We start from the raw sequence: 18881 nt of genomic DNA, 5'->3' as shown, positions 1-18881 counted from the left end.
GGCCCTGGCTCCGCCGGGCTGAGGAACCTCAGTCCGGGGTGGGCTTGGGGCTGCGCCCAACCCCTCCACCGCGGCCGGGGGAGGTGGCTCCGCGGGAGGAGGAAGGGTCCCTCATCCTCCTCCTCCTCAGTGCCCCTCGTAAAGATGGCGCCCCCCTCCGACGTGGCGGCGCATTGCCCGTTTCAAAGATGGCGGCGGGGGGGGGGGGGGGGGCGGGTCGGGGCGGTCCCGCCCCCGGCGGCGGCTGCGGCGCGGGCTCCCGGCGGCAGGCGCGCGGCGCGGCGGGATGGTGGCGCGGGGGCTGCGCGCGCTGCGCGGGGCGCTGCGGGCTGCCCCCGCCGGGCGCCGGTTCAGCACGCGGCCGGCGCGCGCCCCCGCCATGGACTACCAGGTACCGGCGGGGGCGGCGCCGCGGGGAGCGGGACCTTGCACCGAGGGCTGCGGCGGGGGCCTGGGCCGTGCGGCGGCGGCGGCGGCGCGCCGGGAGGCTGCACCCAGCCGGGCTGCGCGCCGGGGCCCGGGGCATCCCACCGAGCCGGGCGCCGGAGGGCAGCGGCAGGCGGCGGGGCCGGGGCTCGCCGGCACCGGGGGTCCCTTCCCAAGCCGCAGGCCTGCGGGCTCCGGGGTGGGCGGGGGGCCACGGCGCCGGGATGGCGGGGCGCCGAGCGCCCCCGCCCCGCCTGCTGGGCTGCCCCTCGCCCGCAGCCCCGGGCCGCGCCGGCCGCCGCTCGCCGTCTCGCCCTTCTTTCCGCTGGGGACAGCCGGTGCCCAGCCGTCAGCCTGCAAACCTCCGTCCTCCGTGGCAGCACCGGCGTGACTCTGGCCTGCAGCCGGAGCCGGTGTGGCGGCCACGGCGCATCCCGGGCGGAGGCTGGGGCGGCCCGGGCCCACGTGGCTGCCTGGCGTCGTGGGGCCGACGGCGGTCCCCAGGCTGAGGGACGGTGCGGAGCCGCCCTGGGAGACGGGAGCTGTCCTGCCCCTGCCCTGCGCTCACCGGAGCCGGAAGCGCCACCGGTGCCCGCGCCGCCGTCTGCTGGCACGGGGTCCGGCTGCTCGGGTGGGGTGTCCCCGCAGCGGGGACGTGGGCTTGTCCCTGCCAGGTCCCCACTGCAGCACACAGCGGTGCCAGGGCCAGGCCGGCGTCCCCCCCGGCGTGGGTTTGGGGGGCTCGGTGGCCACCGCTGACCTCTGGCAGCCGCCGTGGCTGTGCGGCCGTGCCGCCCCACGTGCGCGGTGCAGGTGCAGCTCTGTTGCTTCATTTGCACCTCTAATTGAACACCGGTGGGGCGGGCGTGCCAGCGCCGGAGCACCGCCCGCTCGCGCCTGCGGGCGGCCTTGTCCCGCTGGGACAGGGGTGGGTGCCGGGTGCTGGGCTGCCCCGTGCCTCCCCCGTGGGGCCAAGGGGCACCCGGGGAGGGGCGGGCTCCCCCCGCCGATAAGTAGCCCATCCCCGCAGCGTCCCTGCGACAGGCTCTGGCGCTGCCGGCACGTCCCTACGGGGCCATGGCGGAGGAGATGCTGCCAGCGTGGGCGGCCGAGGGGACCGAGCCCGATGGGGTGGGTTGGGGTGCGGCGGGCACGGGGCAGGCTGGCCCCTGGGGCCGTGGCAGTGGATGCAGCCCTGAGGCCATGGTGATGGGCACCATCCTGACCACCCCCCCGGGGTCTTTCCAGGATGCCATCAGGACCCTCAACACCCTGCAGACCAACGCCAGCTACTTGGAGCAGGTGAAGCGGGAGCGTGGCGACCCCCGGGCCCAGCTGGAAGCCATGCGGGGCTTTTTGGAGAGGAGCGGGCTGAAGGTGAGGAGGGGTCCCCGTCAGCGCCCTCCCCCCTATCCCGGCAGCGGTGCCGCCACGCTCGGCACTGGCTGCCGTGGGGGTCTCATGGGGTGGTTGACCTCCGGCAGGTCGAGGACCTGGATCGACTGAACATCATCCACGTCACGGGGACGAAGGGCAAGGTGAGGCGGGCAGGCGGTGCCGTGGGGGCTTGGGGGGGCGAGAGGGGGGCTGCCGGCATCTCTGCCTCCGTTTGCCCCTGCCCCGGTGCGGGGGGGTTAAACGCTGCCGTCTCCCCAGGGCTCAGCATGTGCCTTCACCGAGTGCATCCTCCGCAGCTACGGGCTGAAGACGGGCTTTTACAGGTGGGCAGGGGGGGTCAGGAGGGCTTGGGGGGGCAGGTGACACTGTGCCTGACTGTGTCCCGTCCCCCCCGGCTCTGCCCCCCAGCTCCCCTCACCTGGTGCAGGTTCGTGAGCGGATCCGCATCAACGGGCAGCCCATCAGCAAGGAGCTCTTCAGCAAGTACTTCTGGCTGGTCTACAACCGCCTGGAGGAGACCAAGGTGGGGGTGGCAGGGCTTGTGGCGGGTTCTCCCTCCCTCGGGGACCCCCCCTGGGGCCGTGTGCCCCAGCGCCGGTTGGGGATACCCCGTGCCATCCCCTTACGCCCGCTCTGCCCAGCAGGACCCGGCACACGCCAGCATGCCGGCGTACTTCCGCTTCCTCACCATCATGGCCTTCCACGTCTTCCTGCAGGAGAAGGTAGGCGATGGTGGCCTCCAGCTTGTGATGGGGACCTCGGGGAGGGGGGGACGTGGGGTCCAGCCCCGACTTGGGGCAGAACTTGCATCGGTCAGGCTGCCATGGCTGTAACCAGGGGATGCTGTGCCAGGTGGATGGTCACCCCACGAGTGGGGCGCGTGTTCAGGCATGGGTTTGGAGGGGTGGTGGCAGGGACCTGGCCCCACCCGCATCCCCGAATTCATGGGGCCACATGCTGCTGGTGGGCCTGTGATGGCTCCAGTGTCCCCGTGTCCCCAGGTGGACCTGGCGGTGGTGGAGGTTGGCATTGGTGGCGCCTATGACTGCACTAACATCATCAGGTAGGAGCCAGTGGGGCTGAGCCCATCGCCGGTGCTGCCAGGGCCTGGTGTCCCCACGATGGGGGGACAGTGGGGACGCTGCCATGCTGCGTCCCCAGGGCGCCGGTGGTGTGTGGGGTCTCCTCCCTGGGCATCGACCACACCAGCATCCTGGGGGACACCATGGAGAAGATCGCCTGGCAGAAGGGGGGCATTTTTAAGGTAGGGAGACCCCGTCCTCCCTCCTCTCCCGGTTTCGGGGTGTGCTCCCCTGTGGCCCTGAGCAGCCCCGTGGCCCTGAGCACCCCCATCCTTCGCAGCCCGGCGTGCCGGCGTTCACCGTGGCGCAGCCGGAGCGGCCGCTGGAGGTGCTGAGGGACCGAGCCCAGGAGCGGGAGGTGAGTTGGGTGGCGGGGCGGTGGATGGGGGGTACCCCGTGGCAGGGGGCTCAGCCTCCTCTCCCCACAGTGTCCGCTCTACCTCTGCCCGGAGCTGGACGCCTTCGAGGGGGGCCACCGGGCGCTGGAGCTGGGGCTGGCGGGCACCCACCAGCGCTCCAACGCCGCCCTGGCCTTGCAGCTGGCGCGGACCTGGCTGCAGCGCCGCGGCTGCCGGGGTAAGGCGGGGGGGGACGGGGATGGGGGGCGTCGGACCCCGCTGTGGCTCGCGGGGTCTCAGCGGGGCGCCTGTCCCCCCAGGTCTCGGGGAGCTGGCGGAGGTGCTGCCGGGCGCCGAGCTGGCGGGGAGGTCGGTGCCGCTGGCACCCGCCTTTCGACCCACCGATGCCATGATCCAAGGTGCAGTATGGCCGTGCCAGGACCCCCCCCCCCCCCCGCCGTGTCGCAGGGCTTGGGGGGGCCGCGCTGGGCCCCCAGCCGGTGCTGCCTGTGCTGGAGGGCAGAGCCCGGCTGCCCGCCCCGCGTGTGATCCCCGCGGGGGTCCCGGTGCTGGAGGCGGGTGCGGGAGTCCCAGCCGTGCCTTGTGCCCCCCCCAGGCCTGCGGGACACGGAGTGGCTGGGCCGGACCCAGGTGCTGCCCCGCGGCCCCGTGACGTGGTACCTGGACGGGGCCCACACCACCAGCAGCGTCCAGGCCTGCGTCCGCTGGTTCCGCCAGGCTGCCCTCAACCAGGAGAAGCCCCACGAGTAAGGAGGGGACACGAGGGGACACGCACACACTCACACTCACACGGGGGAGCACGGTGCTGGGGGTCCCCGTGGGGCACAGGCCACCCGCCCTTTCTCCCCGCAGCGGCTCCGAGGTGCGCGTGCTGCTCTTCAACGCCACGGGGGACCGGGACACGGCGGCGCTGCTCAAGCTGCTGCTGGTGAGGTTTGGGGGGGTCGGGGGGGGGGTGTGGGGGGGTGTGGTGTTGGGGGGGGGGTCACTGCACTGCCTGGGTTCTCTGCCTGCTGCTTTGCTGCGGGTGTGGGGAGCCACGAGGTGGAGCTGATGCCCTGTGCTGTCTGTCTGTCTGTCCACCCTGCTGTCCCTGGTTGTATCCCACCTCAGTGCCCCCCCCCCCCAAAGGGTGTCGCAGCCCCGGGTGCAGGGTGGGGGGACTCGGATCACCCCGTCCCTGGACCAAACCCCCGTAGCCCTGCTGGTGTGGGACTGGTTCCAGTGGAAATCCCCTGGGTGGGTTCGGAGGGCTCCCACAGCGCTGACCCCCCCTCTCCCCACAGCCCTGCCACTTCGACTACGCTGTCTTCTGCCCCAACTTCACGGAGGTGTCGGTGGCCAGCAACATGGGTGAGTGCCGGGGAGCCGGGGTCTCCCCCGGCCCCCCCCATCCCTGACCCCTCCCCGGCCCCCCCTAATCCCTGACCCCCCTCCCCACCCCTCCCAGACCAGCAAAACTTCAACGTGACGCTGGAGAACGCCCTGACCCGCTGCCTGGAGAACCAGCAGATGTGGACCCGGCTGCTGGAGGAGAAGGGGGGGCAGGACCCCTGGCTCCCGGCCCCCCTGCGGGTGGGGGGGCTGCTGCAGCCGGGCCCCGCCCGAGGGACCCTGCTCCTGGTCCCCCCAGCCCCGCGACCCCTCAATTCCCCGGCCCTCGTCTTCCCCTGCCTGGCCCAGGCGCTGCGGTGGGTGGCACAGGGCCGGGACCCCCGGCTGGCAGCGCCCGCCGCCACGGGGGCTCACCCCCACCCCGCCGCCAGCAGCGGGGCCGTGCTGCTGCGGGAAGCGGCCGCCGTCCGCGTCCTGGTCACCGGCAGCCTGCACTTGGTGGGGGGGGTCCTCCGGCTGCTCGACCCTGCGCTCTCCCAGTAACGGGGGCGGGGGGAACGGGGCTTTGCACCTCTTTTTACTTGAAGCGCCGGTTCTGCCCCCGATGATGCTCGGAGGCGGCCGGGGCGGGGGACGCGGGACCCCCAACCCCATCCCGGCTCGGCCCTTTTCACCCCAGTGCCTTTCGCCTGTGTCCCCCCGGGGACACTGGCCATGGGGGGGATGGTCCCGGCCCCCAGCCCAACTTGGTGAGAGCGACTGGGGGGGCCCCCAGGGTCTGGGGGTGCTACCCCAGGCTGTGCTGGGGTCCTGGCATCCGGGGGGGTGGGCGGTTTTGGGGGGGGGGGGGGGGGCAGTAGGTGAGAGCCTCAAGCCGTGGCGAGGCTTGGCATCAGGGCGCGACTAATTTAATGTAGGGGAGATTTTTATTATTATTAATAAGAGTTTGTAACTTGGACGGGGAGCTGGGGGGGGTGGTTTCTGCCCATCGCCCCACAGGGGGGCAGCAGCCCTGCACCCCCCCCAATAAACCTCTTGCTGCTCCCAGTGGTGCCTGCCGCCTTCTTGGGGGGATGCGGGAGGGGTGCAGGGGTCACCCCAAGTGCTGGGGCACGTCCTGGGGGCACCCACTTTTGCCCCCCACCCCCCATTTGATGGGGAGCCTTGAGGGGGGGCTTTGGCCATAGCTGCTCTCTCCACCTCCCCGGTGCACCCAGCAGCAGGGGACCCTGGGGGGGTTGCAAGGTGCCTCCCCCCGGCGCGGGCTGCCCTTGGGGGGCCAAAGCATTCACTGAATGAGTAACGGAGGCCCCCTCTGGGCTCGGCCTGAGATTTGGGGCAAAAAACCAGCTTAATGGGGCCAGGGTGGATCCCCAAGTCTGGCGGCCAGGGGCTGGGTGGGCTCGGGGGGACCCGGGGGGGGTCAGGCCATGCTGCTGGTGGAGCAGGGGGTGCTCTGGGTGCTGCCGATGCTATGGTTGGTGCTGCTGCTCTCCGAGGCCGGCGCCGTGCTGGAAACCGGCTGCAGTTTGGAGATGGGACCTGGCTCCCACCGCAGGGCCGGGGGGAGAAACACCAAGGGGAAACCAGACTCAGGGTGGCCGACAGTGGCCATGGCTTGTCCCCACGGGACCTTCTAGCCCGCATGCACGAACCCTCCCAGATTGCTCCCCAGCCGGCCCCTGAGCCCCCAGGCTGGAGGTGGGCATGGGGGACCATGGTGGCAGCGGGAACAGGAGGGGGGGCAGGTGGCAGGGGGGATCCCAGGGCAGCAGGGGGACCCTGGGGAGCCGTGGGGACCCTGGGGAGCCGTGGCCACCCTGAGCGGGGTTATTCCCCTGCGGCAGTGCCAGGAGGGCCGTATGGATGATGGCAACGCAGCAGCCTGGTCCCTGGCTCATCTGGGGACCTTGGCCAGGGGGCTTTGGGCCAGGGGGGGGACATGGGCAACCCAGCAAGGGACATGCATGTGGCCCCCCCCCCCATCCCACCACGGGGGTCCCCAGGGGCGGTGGATACTCACGGGTGTGCGAGTAGATGTACCAGAGCCCGGCGGTGAGGAGCGCCCCGATGAGGAAGGCACCGAAGGTGATGCCCAGGACGGCGGCCAGCCCCAGCCCGCGGTCTGCGGGAGGACGAGGCTGTCAGCACCGCCACGCTGGGGGGGTCCCCTTCCCACCCCCATTCCTGCCCTGGCCCCCTCCCCTGCCCCAAACTCACTGTTGGGCAGCTGCCAGCTGTCCTTCACCGTCACCTCCAGGACCTTCTCGAAGATGGTGTTGTTCTGCGGAGGTGGAGGTTGGGGTGAGAGGGGGGGGACCTGTGCCCCGGCAGGGGGGCAGGGCTGGGAGCCCCCAGGCTCTCTGGGGACCGGGGATGCTGCTCCCAGCCCGGCTCCGCCACTCGGCGATGCGGGACAAACCCGTCAGGTGCCGCTGCCGATGGTAGGGACCAGCTTGGCGGCATCGCGGGGTGGGGGGGTTACTCACGCTGACCTGCAAACCGGCCTTGCACTTGAGGGTGGCGGAGAAGGGGACGCGCCTGCCCTCGGGGACAGTGTAGGTGAAACGGAAGCGCCAGACCTTCCTCCCGTGGCTGCTGGGGGGCCCCTCCAGCACGGCCACCCCTGCACCACGCGCTTCCCCGCCCTGCACCAGCAGCACCGGCTCCCGCCCCGGCGCTGCCAGCCAGCACTCCTTCAGCTGCAGGTCGGCCGGGTGGTCTTCCCACTGCATGGACGCCTGCCGCGGGAGGGGAGAGGGGACACCGTCAGGTTCGCTGGCCCGGGGACAGCTGGAGCCCCCCAGCCCGGGCGCCGAGCCGGTGGCGGTACCTGCACGAAGGCCTCCTTGTTGACCTCCAGCTCCGTCTGCGGTGCCTCAAAGGCGGCGGTGGGGAAGAGGCGCAGGAAGAGCTCCCGCGGGATCTCGCACTGGAAGGCCACCTGCAAGCGGGGACGATGCTAAGGCCACCCCAACCCACACTCCCCCTCCCACCTCCCCCAGTGCCCAGCACCCAGCAGATGGTGGCACCAGCACCCTTCTCCCGTGGTCCCACCCCCGGACCTGCTGGGAAACCCGGCTCTTACCCGCACGCTCCGGAATGCTGCGCCCTTGGCCAGGTTGAGGATGAGCTGTGAGAAGGTGAGGAAGGTTGGGTCAGCCAAGCGGTCCCCACTGCTGGGGTCTGTTGTCCCCGATGGGATGGGATGGGGCCGGGCTCAGCCCTGGGCTGCAGCGGGATATTTCCAGCCATGCAAAAGCAACGAGGTCCCAGGGGAGAAGCCCCACCGGGCATCACTGAAGCCCCCATGGGGCATCAGCAGGGCTGGGGACGTTGCCCCGGCCAGCCCCTCCTCACCTCGTTGGTGGCACGGCCCCTGCCCTCCAGCAAGGTGCCGCAGTGGCTGAGGGGGGTTTTCAGCATGAAGTGAGTGGCGTTTTTCTCTGCCTGGCAGTTGATGTCCCGCAGGGTGATGTTCACCACATCCTTGATGAGCTGGGAGAAAAGCACCCGGTGGTCACCCACCGGCTGGGGATAGCCCCGTGCCACTCGCCCCGAGCACCCAGAGCAGGATGCGATCTCCCCTGGGCGATGCTGGTGGGCACGGGGACCCCCCCACCCTCCTCACCTCCAGGTAGGACCTGGCGATGACGATCTCCATGGTTTCATCCGTGCACTTCCAGGGCTCGAGCGTGAACAGCAGCGCGTGGGGCAGCGACTTGGTGGTGGGGAGCGGGGGGGTGGGCGTTGCAGGCACCCTCCTGACCGCCTCTGTGGGACGGGGAGACGGGGAGGGGGCTGAGTGGGGGCGGCGGGACACCCATCCCACCCAGCCCTGGGGCACCGGGGGCCTCACCGTGCTCCTGGATCTCCAGGCTGACGCGGGTGCTGGCGGGGATGGCGGAGTAGGAGGCGATGACGCTGTAGTTCTTCTCGAAGGCTTTGGCGACCAGGCCCCACTCCGTGTCCGGCAGGAGCTCCCCAGGGAGCAGCAGCGAGGAGATGGGTGTGATCTTGTAGTTCCCAGAGACCTACGGCGGGGGGGCAGCATGGGGGGGGGCTGAGCGGGGACAGGGACAGCTGGGGACGTTCAAGGCAGGGACGGCTTCTGGGTTTGTCCCCGTGAGGAGGGCTTGCAGCGAAGGGGCTGCCGCCTCCCCATGCCCTGCGTCCCCAAGCGCCCTCCTACCACCCACCCCGTGCCACCGACATCTCTTGGGCATCTGGTGGCCCCCTTGGCAGGGGTTGGGGACGCACACACACACACACGTCCCGCTCAGCCCTACCAGGAACTGGATGTGGCAGTTGTTGACGGAGAGGGACCAGGTGAGGTTGGCCCGGCTCTGCAGGATGAGGATCTGGTTGCTCACTGGTCTCTCGGGACAGCTCAGGGACAGGTTCACCTCCGTGATGGGGGAACTGCAAAACCATGAGATTTCCCCCTCCAGCATCAGCATCCCACACCGGCGGGTCCCATACCCTCCTTGGGATGTGGGGGGGCTCTGCCTGTGAGACACCCCAACTCCTTCCCGAGCATATCCAAGCACGTCCCACCCTCCCGCCACCCCTGCGTGCCCCACCGCCGGCGCTGTGCGGTACCTGGGCTCAGGCTGCAGGCGGATGATGTGGGCGGCCCTGGTGCCCTGGGTGTCCCCGCGCGAGCAGCCCTTCACCCCGTGGAAGAAGACCTCCGTCTCGAGGTGCAGCGCGGCATTGAAGCGCTCCTGGGGGATGCAGTCTGGGGGGCTGACGGTGTCTGCAGAGGCGGGAGGGGGTCACCAAAGCCAAACCGGGCTCGGCGAGCGGAGAGATGCTCGGGGCTGGGGCATCAGTCCTCACAGCATCTCCCCTGGGACCGTGCTTTGCCCCAGCGGGTTGTCACCCTTCAGGAGCAGGAAGAGCATCGCTGCCCTCCCCGGCCCCCCAGCACCAGCCCCCGGCCCCACGCACCTTCTCCCAGGCGGAGCTGGACCCAGCGGGGGTCCCGCAGCTCGCTGTAGGACGTGATGCCCCCGTAGGTGCCCTGAGCCCAGGCCAGCAGCTGCTCCTTGGTGGCCGCGGGTGGCTCGGGGTCCAGTGCTGCGGTGGTCCCTGGGATGAGGTGGGCGTCCTGCGGGGCAAGCGGCAGCGTGAGCCGGGGGCGGGGGACAAGGCGCATCCCTCCCTGGTGCGGGCTGGCGTGGGGAAAGTGTGGAAAACCTTTCCCCCCGCATGGAGGATGCGGGCGTAAAGCTAAGCCAGGTGGGCACCCCTGGAGCCCCGGCTCCATTGTGGCTGGGGGTCACCCCAGATGAACGGGGGTTTTCAGGGCCACGGGCTGGGAGTGGCGTGGGCGGCTGGCGGCACGCAGAGAGCTCGGCCCACTTTATTATTAGCCACAAACAAAGCAGGAGATTTATTTTGCTAACAAAGCGCCCGGCCCCGGCTCAGCTCGCTGGAGCCAAACCCCATCCCTGACCTTCCTCCCGCCGGCTGGAGGAAACGGGAGCTTTTTCCAGCCCTGTGCGTCATTCCCTGCCCAGCCAGCCCCGTGCTCAGCACCGCCGGCAGCGGCCAGGCGCGTCCCCTCCTCCCCGGGGCACCGCGAGCATCGTCTCTGGGGATGGGGGGACCGGTCTCCTCCAGGGACCCCCTCTAAACATCTCCAGGGATGGCCCCAGCCCTGCCGCCCCCCGGGGCCGCGGCACTCACGGTGCGGATGAGCAGGTCCGGACACGAGGAGGTGACGGTGGCTGAGCAGCGGCCGCACAGGAGGACGAGCACCACTGACCGGGTGCAGCCACCGGTTCGCGGCGTGAGGGACACCTTCAGCGGGACGGCAGAGACCTGGCGGGGGGGGGGAAGGGGAGAGTGTCACCACTGCGGCCACCGAGCTCCGACTGCTGTCACCTCCCTGGCTGCCCCCCGGCCACCCCACCTGCCCCCAGAGCCGGAGGCAGCAGGGAGAGCCCTCGGGCTGGCCCTGAGCACAAGCCATGCAGGATGCAGCCGTGGCCAGGTTTAGGGGGCAGGCTGGGGGATGCAGAGATGCCACGTGGATGTGTACGCACACCGGGGGGGGCAAACCCCCCCTGGCTCCCCCGAGCAAGGGACCAGGGCATCCCCACCTCGGGGACGGTGGCATCCCCACACTGGGGTCCAGGGCACTCCCCTACTGGGGTCCAGGCACCCCGCCCTGGGGACCGGGGCATCTTTGCATCAGGGACGGGGTAATCTCTGCACCGGGCACCAGGGTGTCACCCCATTGCAGACTGGGGTGTCCCCACGCCAGGGACTGGGGCATCCCTTCATCAGCAACCAGAGCATCCTCGCACTGGGGACTGGGGTGTCCCCCACTGAAGACCGGCGCTTCCCCACCCCACGCACCGGGACATCCCCCCGTGGGTCTCCCAGCCCCATCCCAGCACCGTGCAGCCGCTCCAGGCTCAGGACTGGCTGTACCGGTGCGCGGGGATGCCGGGGGCACAGCAGCGGCACGCACCGCTCCCCGTGGCCGGCACTGCCCGGTGGCCTCCAGCCGGAAATGTGGCTGGGGAAGCCGAAACGCCAGGCGCTAAGTTTGGCAACCACCGCCTGAATCACCGCTTGCAAAGTGCTGAGCCAGGCGGCGGGCAGGGAAAACCAGCCAGGGACCAGGGGGGTGGAGGCAGCTGCCAGTGCCGGGCATGGGGCCGGCGGGACAGGGCCGTGGGCATCCTGGCCTGGCTGTGGCCCCATGGCAAGCGTGGGTGGCCAAGGACCCCGGGTGGCCCCGGGTGTCGGGGAGGAGCCAGCAGCTGTTTTTCCTGCCGCGTGTTTTGCGGCGCTCCATTGTTTGGCTGCGCGAGCGGCGGGAGCCTCGCCGCTGTCCCGCCACCGCCTTTCAGTTTATTTTTTTCTTTTTCTTTTTTTTTTTTTTTTTTTTTGCATCATGGGGAGCTGCTTATAGAAAGCGGCTTCCAGTAATTCTTCTATAAGTGGAGCCGCGTCTCTGCCCGGCTCCCCCTGCGCACCACGGGGCTCGGTGCCGCAGCCATGACATCAGTGCATGTCCCCTGCCGCCACTGGTGACAACCCCAGGGCACCCCTGGCCCCGGCGCTTATCCACACACCGGGGTGCCAGGGCCAGGTCACACTGGGCTGGGGCAGAGGGGCCGTTGCAAAACCCACCCTCCCCAGCGGCTCCCGGCACAGCTCCTGCCTCCCCCTGAAAAGCAGAACTGGGAGAGCTGGGAGACAACAGGGGGGGGAGCATGGCGCCGGGCGGCCCAGGGCTGAGCCAAAATTGGGTGCTGGGTTTGCCAGGGCCCAGCTGGCACGAGGGGAGCTGGGCCATGCTGCAGAGCAGCCGTGCAAACCCATGTGCTGGTGCAAACCCACCCAACAGTGCCAACCAGTACCAGCGCCAGCCGGGGATGCAGCCCCAGCCTTGCTGCTGCTCTGCGCCCATCCTCACCCGAAAAATGCCCGTGGCACCCATAATGCGGTTATCGCCCCTTGGCAGGCCGTGACAACTCTGGCGGCCAGGTTTCCGCTCGCTTGGCCACCTTCAAGTGATGAGTCTCCCTCCATCCCTCCCTCCATCCCTCCCTCCCTGATGTGGTCCCCATCGGGTGCCCACGGCTCTGCCCTGCTCCTGAGCCGCGACCAGGCCACCTCCCCAGGGAAACAGGAGTTCCTGGGACATCCAGCGCAGGGACGGCCCTGGCAGCGTGGGCTGTTAGAGAAGTTGCCTCTAAAGACTTTAAATCCCCATCGGGGCCAGAGACACCCACGGCTGTGCCGGGAGGGGAAGCTCGGCGAAGGCGCCATGGAAGAGGTTAACCCGGGTCCTCTCGCTGCGCCTTAGTTAGAGGAAACGGCTTGGATCACCGGGACGCACTGCCCGGCAGGGACAGTGCCGGGGTGACAGTGCCGAGGTGATAGTGCCGGGGTGACGCGCAGGGGCCCCACTTGCTCACCTTGGACCACTCAACGCTGAGGACGTGGACTTCATGGCCGGTGCCCAGAGAGCTGCTGCTGATGCAGCCCCGCGGCACCGTGCTGGTGGCATAGGACAGGGTGATGGGCGGCTCCGCTGTCACCGGCTGCAGGTCGCAGCCCTCGGCTCTCCCAGGGTCTGGGAGGAAAACAAGACACCGTCAGTCCCCGCCGCACAGATGTGGGGTGACACGACACGGGGGGGGACATGATACGGGAGGGGGCTGCATTGCAATGCCAGCCCCGGTGCTGCCCCCAGCACGGAGTCACCACGGCCCCACCGCCGGCACAGCGCCCGCGGGACCATCTGTTACGTGTTTGCTCTGGACTTGTCTGCCGCCGCTGGCCCATTAACGCAATCACGTTAATGACCCTCGGATCCGGGCTGGAAAAATCCACTGTCCCTGCTCGGCACTGCCGCGTGCCAAAACTCGCACGCGGCTGCCCCGAACGCTCAGGCAGTGGCGGAAGCCCCCCTGCATCCCCCGTGCCGCAGGAAAGCGGGAAGCTCAGGTATGGAAATGGCCGTAAAGCTCATCCTCTGCGGGTGCCGAGGCGTGAGCTTCGCCCCATCCCAAACCCCCGTGCAGTGCACGAGCGAGCGGGGCGAGCGGTGGCTGCCAAGGGAAATCCTGAGTGCAAACAGCCGTTTGAAGGCCCGATCCTGTAAATCCTCATTTGCCGCGGCCATTTCCTCTGCCCTAGGCAGCCCTGCTGCGGCCGGCCTGTCCTCGAGCTGGCCCCTGTGCCGGGAGGTGCCCTGGGGACCTGCTTGCACCCATGGGTGCCCCTTGCAAGGGGCTGGGCAGGACGGAGCCCCGCTGCCATGGCTGGGGGCTCCCCATGGGTACACGGTGCCTGGGGCGCCGTATTTGCTTTGGAGGTGGCCACTGGGCTCCGTCCCTTCCTGTCCCATCCTTTTCCATCCGTGGTGGCTCCAGCCACCGCACTGGGAGGTGACCGGACCCCGCGCCAGGGCCAGCCCGTGGGGATCGGGGCCAACGGGTGTGATGCTCCGGGTGTCGAGGCTTTGGGATGCAGCAGCCGACAAAGAGCCACCCATGCCACGTCGTGCCCATCACATCGTCCCCGGCCCTCATCTCACCGTCGTGGTGGCATGGCCACAGTGGTGGGGTCACAGCACAGACCCCCCTGGTGACGCTGCCACGGGCCCACCTATTGTCCGGCGCTTCCTCCCCCCCGGCGCAGCAGCCGTGTGGCCGGCAGCATCGGGAGGAAGATAAACAGCTGCTTATCTGGGCGCCGCAGGCTGCGTCCCTCTTCCCCTCCGCTCCTGCCCCGACGGCACCGGGCACAGCCGCGCGGTCCCCGGCATCACCGGGCAGAGGACGGGCAGCTCGTCACACCTCCGGCAGCATCCCGCTGGGACGTCGGGCAGGGTCGGGGGACCGTGGCCAGGCTCACCCCTGGCACAGGGCAGGGATGCCAGCGGAGGGGACGCAGGGCAGTGGTGCCAGCCGGGCACCGTCAGTCCCTGGGGAAGGCAGCGGGCTCCAGCATTATGTCAGGATCAGATAAGGGGGCTCAGCTGGGCCGCCCGGGGCGATCAGATAAGGGCCCTGTTATTTTTGTACTCCGGGAAAGGGAAAAAAAATTAAAAAGGAAGAAAGAAAGAAAATCCACTTTATGTTTTTCCAGCCGCCCGCCCTCTCCTTCACTCCAGCGTGGCCGAGACCAGGGAGCGGGGAAGGTGCCGCCGCGGTTCCCCGGCGGGTCTGGGGTCAGGAGAGCAATGCCTGGTTTTTTGGGAGCAGATCAAAGGCTCCGGGTGGAGAGCAACACCCAGGGGTGCCGGGCTGGGGGGTGTGGGGCCGGGGTGGCTCCGGCGGCGCAGGATGCCCCATGGGATGGGCAGCGCCACTCCGGCATCCCGGCATCCGGCTCTGCCGCCTCGGCACTTGTGTAACGAGCTGGCTGGTCTCAGCCCGGGTCAGGAATGGGGATGGACCCTGTGCTGCAAACTTGAAGTGGGGGTTGTCACCCCCCGAGCCACCGCTGGCTGTTGGACCATGCGGAGGTGGCATCGGGGCTCAGATAAGGGGGCAGATGGGGCCAAGCTTTGGGGCTGACGCAGGCCACGTCATTCCTGCCCCTAAGTCAGCCGGGCGCCCCTAAGTCAGCCCCCCCCCCCCGACACTGCGCACGCCGTGGGTACCCCCAGCCCCCCGGGTCCCTGCAGGGGAGAGACAGCAGCTGGACAGGACATGGCCTGTGTGGCACAGCGAGGCAGGACGGGGACCATATGGCACAGCTGCTTGGGATAGAGACCATATGGCACAGCTACATAGGACAGGGACGATATTGAGCAGTCACATAGGATGGGAACCATATAGCACAGCTGCATAGGTTGGGGGTAGTACGGTATAGATGAATAGGACATGGTCTATATGGAAGAGCTACACAGGTCAGGGACCATAAAGGCACAGTCATATACGACAGGGACTGTATATCTCAGTTACGCAGGACAGGGACAGCAGTGCAGTTACGTAGGGCAGGGACCGTATGGCACAGCTACATAGGCTAAGGACCATATAGCACAGTTAGGACAAGGACTGCATTACACAGCTACATAGGACAGGGACAGTATGGCATAGCTATGTAGGATGGGGACTGTATAGCACAACTACGTAGGATGGGGACTATATAGGACAGCTAAATAGGACAGGGACCATATGGCACAGCTACTCAGGATGGGGACCATACAGCATAGCTACATAGGACTCAGCCCATATAGCACACCCATATAGGATGGAGACTGTATGGGACAAATAGAAAGGACACAGACTGTATGGCACGGCTACGCAGGACAGAGGTGACATTGCGCAGCTGTGTAGGATGGGGAGCAGATGGCACAGCTACGTGGAATAGGGACTATACATCACATATACAGAGGACAGGGCCTCTGTGGCACAACTACATGGGATGCGGACCATATGGCACAGCTACAGGATGGGGACTGTATGGCACAGCTACATAGGACACAGACCATATGGCACAGCTATAGGACGGGGACTGTATGGCACAGCTACATAGGACACAGACCATATGGCACAGCTACAGGATGGGGACTGTATGGCACAGCTACATAGGACACAGACCATATGGCACAGCTATAGGACGGGGACTGTATGGCGCAGCTACATAGGACACAGACCATATGGCACAGCTATAGGACGGGGACTGTATGGCGCAGCTACATAGGACACAGACCTTACTGCACATCTACGTAGGATAGGGACCACATGGCACAGCCACAGGATGGGGACTGTATGGCACAGCTACAGAGGGCACAGACCTTATGGCACAGCTATAGGATGGGGACTGTATGGCACAGCTACAGAGGGCACAGACCTTACGGCACAGCTATAGGATGGGGACTGTACCACACAGCTACGGAGGACACAGAACTTACTCTACATCTGCGTAGGATGGGGACCGCATGGCACAGCCAGAGGACGGGGACTGTATGGCACAGCTACGGGAGACCCGGACCTTATGGCACAGCTATACAGGATGAGGACTGTATGGCACAGCTACGGGGGACACGGCCCCTACGGCACAGCCTCACCGGGCAGGGGTCGCCTGGCACAGCTACTGGGCAGTGACCGGGGGTGACAGCAGGCAGGGAGCGGGCACTGAGCCTGGCAGCGGGGACGCCCCAGCAGCACCCACGGGCGCTGGGCCGGGAGGGACCGACCCAGCCGGGACAGGCAGCGCTGCCGGCCCTGGCCTCCCCGGGCTGCCGCTGCTGTCCCAGTTCCCTTTCCCTCTGCCGATGGGTTGCGTCCCCATGACCCCAGCTCCCTGCCCTCCGTCCATGACGGGTGTCCCGGGGCATGTCCCCCGTTGAAATTCCCCCCGTGCCTTCACAGGGACCTCGGGGTGGCTTTAGAGCTTCCCTGCCCGACTGCTCCGGAGGCGGACGAGCCCCCAGCTCCGTCCCCACGGCCCACGCGGGACTTTACGGGGGTTTTTCCCATTCCTCGCCCCGGGCTCCCGGTCGACCCCACACACCCTTCAGCGCTGGGAGGCCACGGAAGCCACCACGGAAGCCACCCCAGACTCCCCGGGTGCCGTTGCCCAACAGCGGTGCCTTCAACACCTCCCGAGCCCCAGTGACGCAGCCTGGATTTCGGGGGTCCCGGGGAGCAGCAGGGACGCGCTCTGTGTCCCTCACCCGGGGCTTGGGGGGGGTTGTCCCTCCCCACCCCCGGGGCTCTCCCCCAACCCCTTCTCTCCCGGGAAGGGGGGGGGGGGGGTCCCGGGGGTGACACCGCCCGTGCCGGCACAGCCGGGACCCTTTCGGCCGCGGAGCCGCTGCCCCCCGCGGGGCCAGACCTCCCCCAGCCCGGGCCGCTCCGGGACGGAGTCACCGGCGGGTCCCGCAGGCGGTGCCGTCCCGGGGGTCCCATCCCGGGGTGTGTCCCCCCCCCCAGCCCCACTCACCCGGGCGGCCGAGCAGAGCCAGCAGCAGGGGCAGGAGCGGGGCGGCGCGGGGGCCCATGTCCGCCTGCGGCCGCTCCCCGGGAGCCAGCGCCGAGTGCCGGGCGGCGGCGGCGGCAGGAAACCGACTCCCTTCGGAGGAGGGTCCGCGGGCGGCGCGGCTCCGCGCCGGGAGGAAATGCCGCTGGCGGCGCTGGGGCCGTGCCGGCGGCGGGGGGGCGGCGGCAGCTGCCCGCAACGGGGCGGGGGGGGGGGGGGGAAGGGGGGACCCCCCGGGAGGCGCCGTGCCTCAGTTTCCCCACGGCGCGGTGCAGGGCATCACCTCAGGAGGGGGGGGCACAGGCACCCGGGGCGGGTGTCCCCAGGGACCCTCCTGGGCTGGCACTGGTGGCGGGGGGACGGGGGGGACGCAGGGGTTTGGAAGGACCCAGGTGGGGCGTGACCCCCCCCCAAATCCACCCCTGTGCACTGCTGCAGCACAGCCCGACCCGCACGGCGAGGAGGGGCTGTCCTCCAGCAATGGGGACAGGGGCAGCCCCAGGCGATGGGGACCGGGGCTGCCCCACAGCACCCTGACACTCAGCCCACGTTGCCCCCAGCCAGCACCCCGGCAGGGTCATCATGTCACAAGCCCATGACTGTCCCACGGCCCTGGGTGCCCCCTCTGGGGCCACGGGGCAGATGGAGGGGCCGTGGCACAGCCGCCCGCCTTGCCCGTACCCTTGGCCAGGCCGCAGCCGGGGACTGCCTGGACATCCCTGCCTGGCAGGGGGGTCTGGGGTTCGGAGGTCCCCCAGGCCAGGCCTGCCTGGGCGAGGGGATCACAGCAAAGCCCCGCTGAGGCGGGAGCCATGGGGTGGCTGGGGGCACCCGGGGGACCACTCCTGCACCCCTGCCCCATTCCTCCCGCACGTGCCAGCGGCTACTGCCCACGGTGAGAGTAACGGTGGGGCTGGGAGCAGGGAGCCCCGTGACAGGGGTGGGCACAGGCCCCCGGGGGTGGTCTCCATCCTGAGCCATGGCCACGGCTAGGGGGACGGCTTGGGGACCTGGCAGGGAAGCCAGCGAGGCCTGTCCCCACCAGCCAGGATGTCCCGAGAGATGTCCCTGACCCTGGGGTGAGCAGCAGACATCTCCCATGACAGAGCAGTGCCATCTCCTGGGGACCGCGGGGATGGGTGCTCGCCCGGGGATGGGGACCAGGGCCAGGCACAGGCACCCCTGCCCTCCCGCACCCCTCGCCCCGCGGTGACGTCGCAGGGCGACGAGCAAGAGGCCCTCGGCGCTGGGCCCCTGGGATGGCGGTGGCTGCAGGGTGACAGATGGGAGGGTGGCTGTGACTGCGGGGTGGCCACATGTGCGGTCCCGTGCGCCCTGTTCAGCCCCAGCACAGCACCTTACCCCCTGCAGCTTATGGGGTGGCCTCAGGCTTTCCATCTGGAGGAAAAGCATCTAAAGACCCATCACCAAGCACCGAGGGGCCGTGCTGGGGAGGAGGGCAGGGTGCCTGGTCCCTCTGGGCACCGTGGCGTCCCCCCTCCCCGCTCCACCACCCTGTTTACCACCTGGGGAAACTGAGGCACGCCCACAGCACACCCAAAGAGGGCTGGGCGCACAAGGGAGACGGGTGACCCTGCTCCTCGCTGCACGGCTTTAGGCTGTAGTGTCCCAAACCACCCCTCCTTCCTGTCCCCTCATCCCCACCGGCACAAGGTGGGCACCCGCCAGCCCCAGCCGGGGCCGGATGGCCGCATCCTTCCCACCCGGCCGCCCAGCTGCCTCCCCGCAGCGCCCCGGGCTCTGCTGCTGGCTCCTTTGCCCCCCGGGCACAGGACTGACGTCGGAGCCTGGCGGG

At 69.0% G+C, this 18881-nt stretch overlaps 2 protein-coding genes across 2 annotated transcripts; one reads left to right on the top strand and one right to left on the bottom strand.

The window, feature by feature from the left end:
- Window positions 1-239: 239 nt before the first annotated feature.
- Window positions 240-5529, top strand: FPGS (folylpolyglutamate synthase). Its single transcript, XM_075519683.1, has 15 exons — window positions 240-391; window positions 1675-1803; window positions 1911-1964; window positions 2083-2147; window positions 2233-2347; window positions 2469-2546; window positions 2826-2887; window positions 2986-3088; window positions 3187-3264; window positions 3335-3482; window positions 3565-3663; window positions 3861-4011; window positions 4118-4193; window positions 4552-4618; window positions 4716-5529. The coding sequence occupies exons 1-15, from the start codon at window positions 287-289 to the stop codon at window positions 5141-5143; spliced, it is 1758 nt and encodes a 585-aa protein (XP_075375798.1). The 5' UTR covers window positions 240-286; the 3' UTR covers window positions 5144-5529.
- A 6-nt stretch (window positions 5530-5535) lies between these two features.
- ENG (endoglin) lies at window positions 5536-17206 on the bottom strand. Its single transcript, XM_075519682.1, has 15 exons — window positions 17030-17206; window positions 12544-12701; window positions 10295-10429; window positions 9554-9713; window positions 9203-9359; window positions 8890-9022; window positions 8460-8634; window positions 8232-8374; window positions 7961-8098; window positions 7689-7733; window positions 7434-7544; window positions 7096-7341; window positions 6821-6884; window positions 6624-6725; window positions 5536-6142 (listed from the first exon to the last, which is right to left on the bottom strand). The coding sequence occupies exons 1-15, from the start codon at window positions 17085-17087 to the stop codon at window positions 6024-6026; spliced, it is 1944 nt and encodes a 647-aa protein (XP_075375797.1). The 5' UTR covers window positions 17088-17206; the 3' UTR covers window positions 5536-6023.
- Between the last annotated feature and the right edge of the window lie 1675 nt (window positions 17207-18881).

This window comes from Mycteria americana, chromosome 17 (assembly GCF_035582795.1).
Source record: "Mycteria americana isolate JAX WOST 10 ecotype Jacksonville Zoo and Gardens chromosome 17, USCA_MyAme_1.0, whole genome shotgun sequence".
Classification (NCBI taxonomy): domain Eukaryota; kingdom Metazoa; phylum Chordata; class Aves; order Ciconiiformes; family Ciconiidae; genus Mycteria; species Mycteria americana.
The sequence above is the reverse complement of the archived record's forward strand: the minus strand, read 5'-3'. Positions and strand labels throughout refer to the sequence as shown.

Bases quoted from the DNA above. Each gene is read 5' to 3' on its own strand.
- FPGS (XM_075519683.1), top strand. From the start codon at position 287: ATGGTGGCGCGGGGGCTGCGCGCGCTGCGCGGGGCGCTGCGGGCTGCC. The intron at 2,348-2,468 runs GTGGGGGTGGCA...TCTGCCCAGCAG, and splicing joins ACCGCCTGGAGGAGACCAAG to GACCCGGCACACGCCAGCAT. The intron at 4,012-4,117 runs GTAAGGAGGGGA...TTCTCCCCGCAG, and splicing joins AACCAGGAGAAGCCCCACGA to CGGCTCCGAGGTGCGCGTGC.
- ENG (XM_075519682.1), bottom strand. From the start codon at position 17,087: ATGGGCCCCCGCGCCGCCCCGCTCCTGCCCCTGCTGCTGGCTCTGCTC. The intron at 7,342-7,433 runs GTACCGCCACCG...CTCCCGCGGCAG, and splicing joins ACAAGGAGGCCTTCGTGCAG to GCGTCCATGCAGTGGGAAGA. The intron at 6,726-6,820 runs GTGAGTTTGGGG...GTCCTCCCGCAG, and splicing joins CAGCTGGCAGCTGCCCAACA to ACCGCGGGCTGGGGCTGGCC.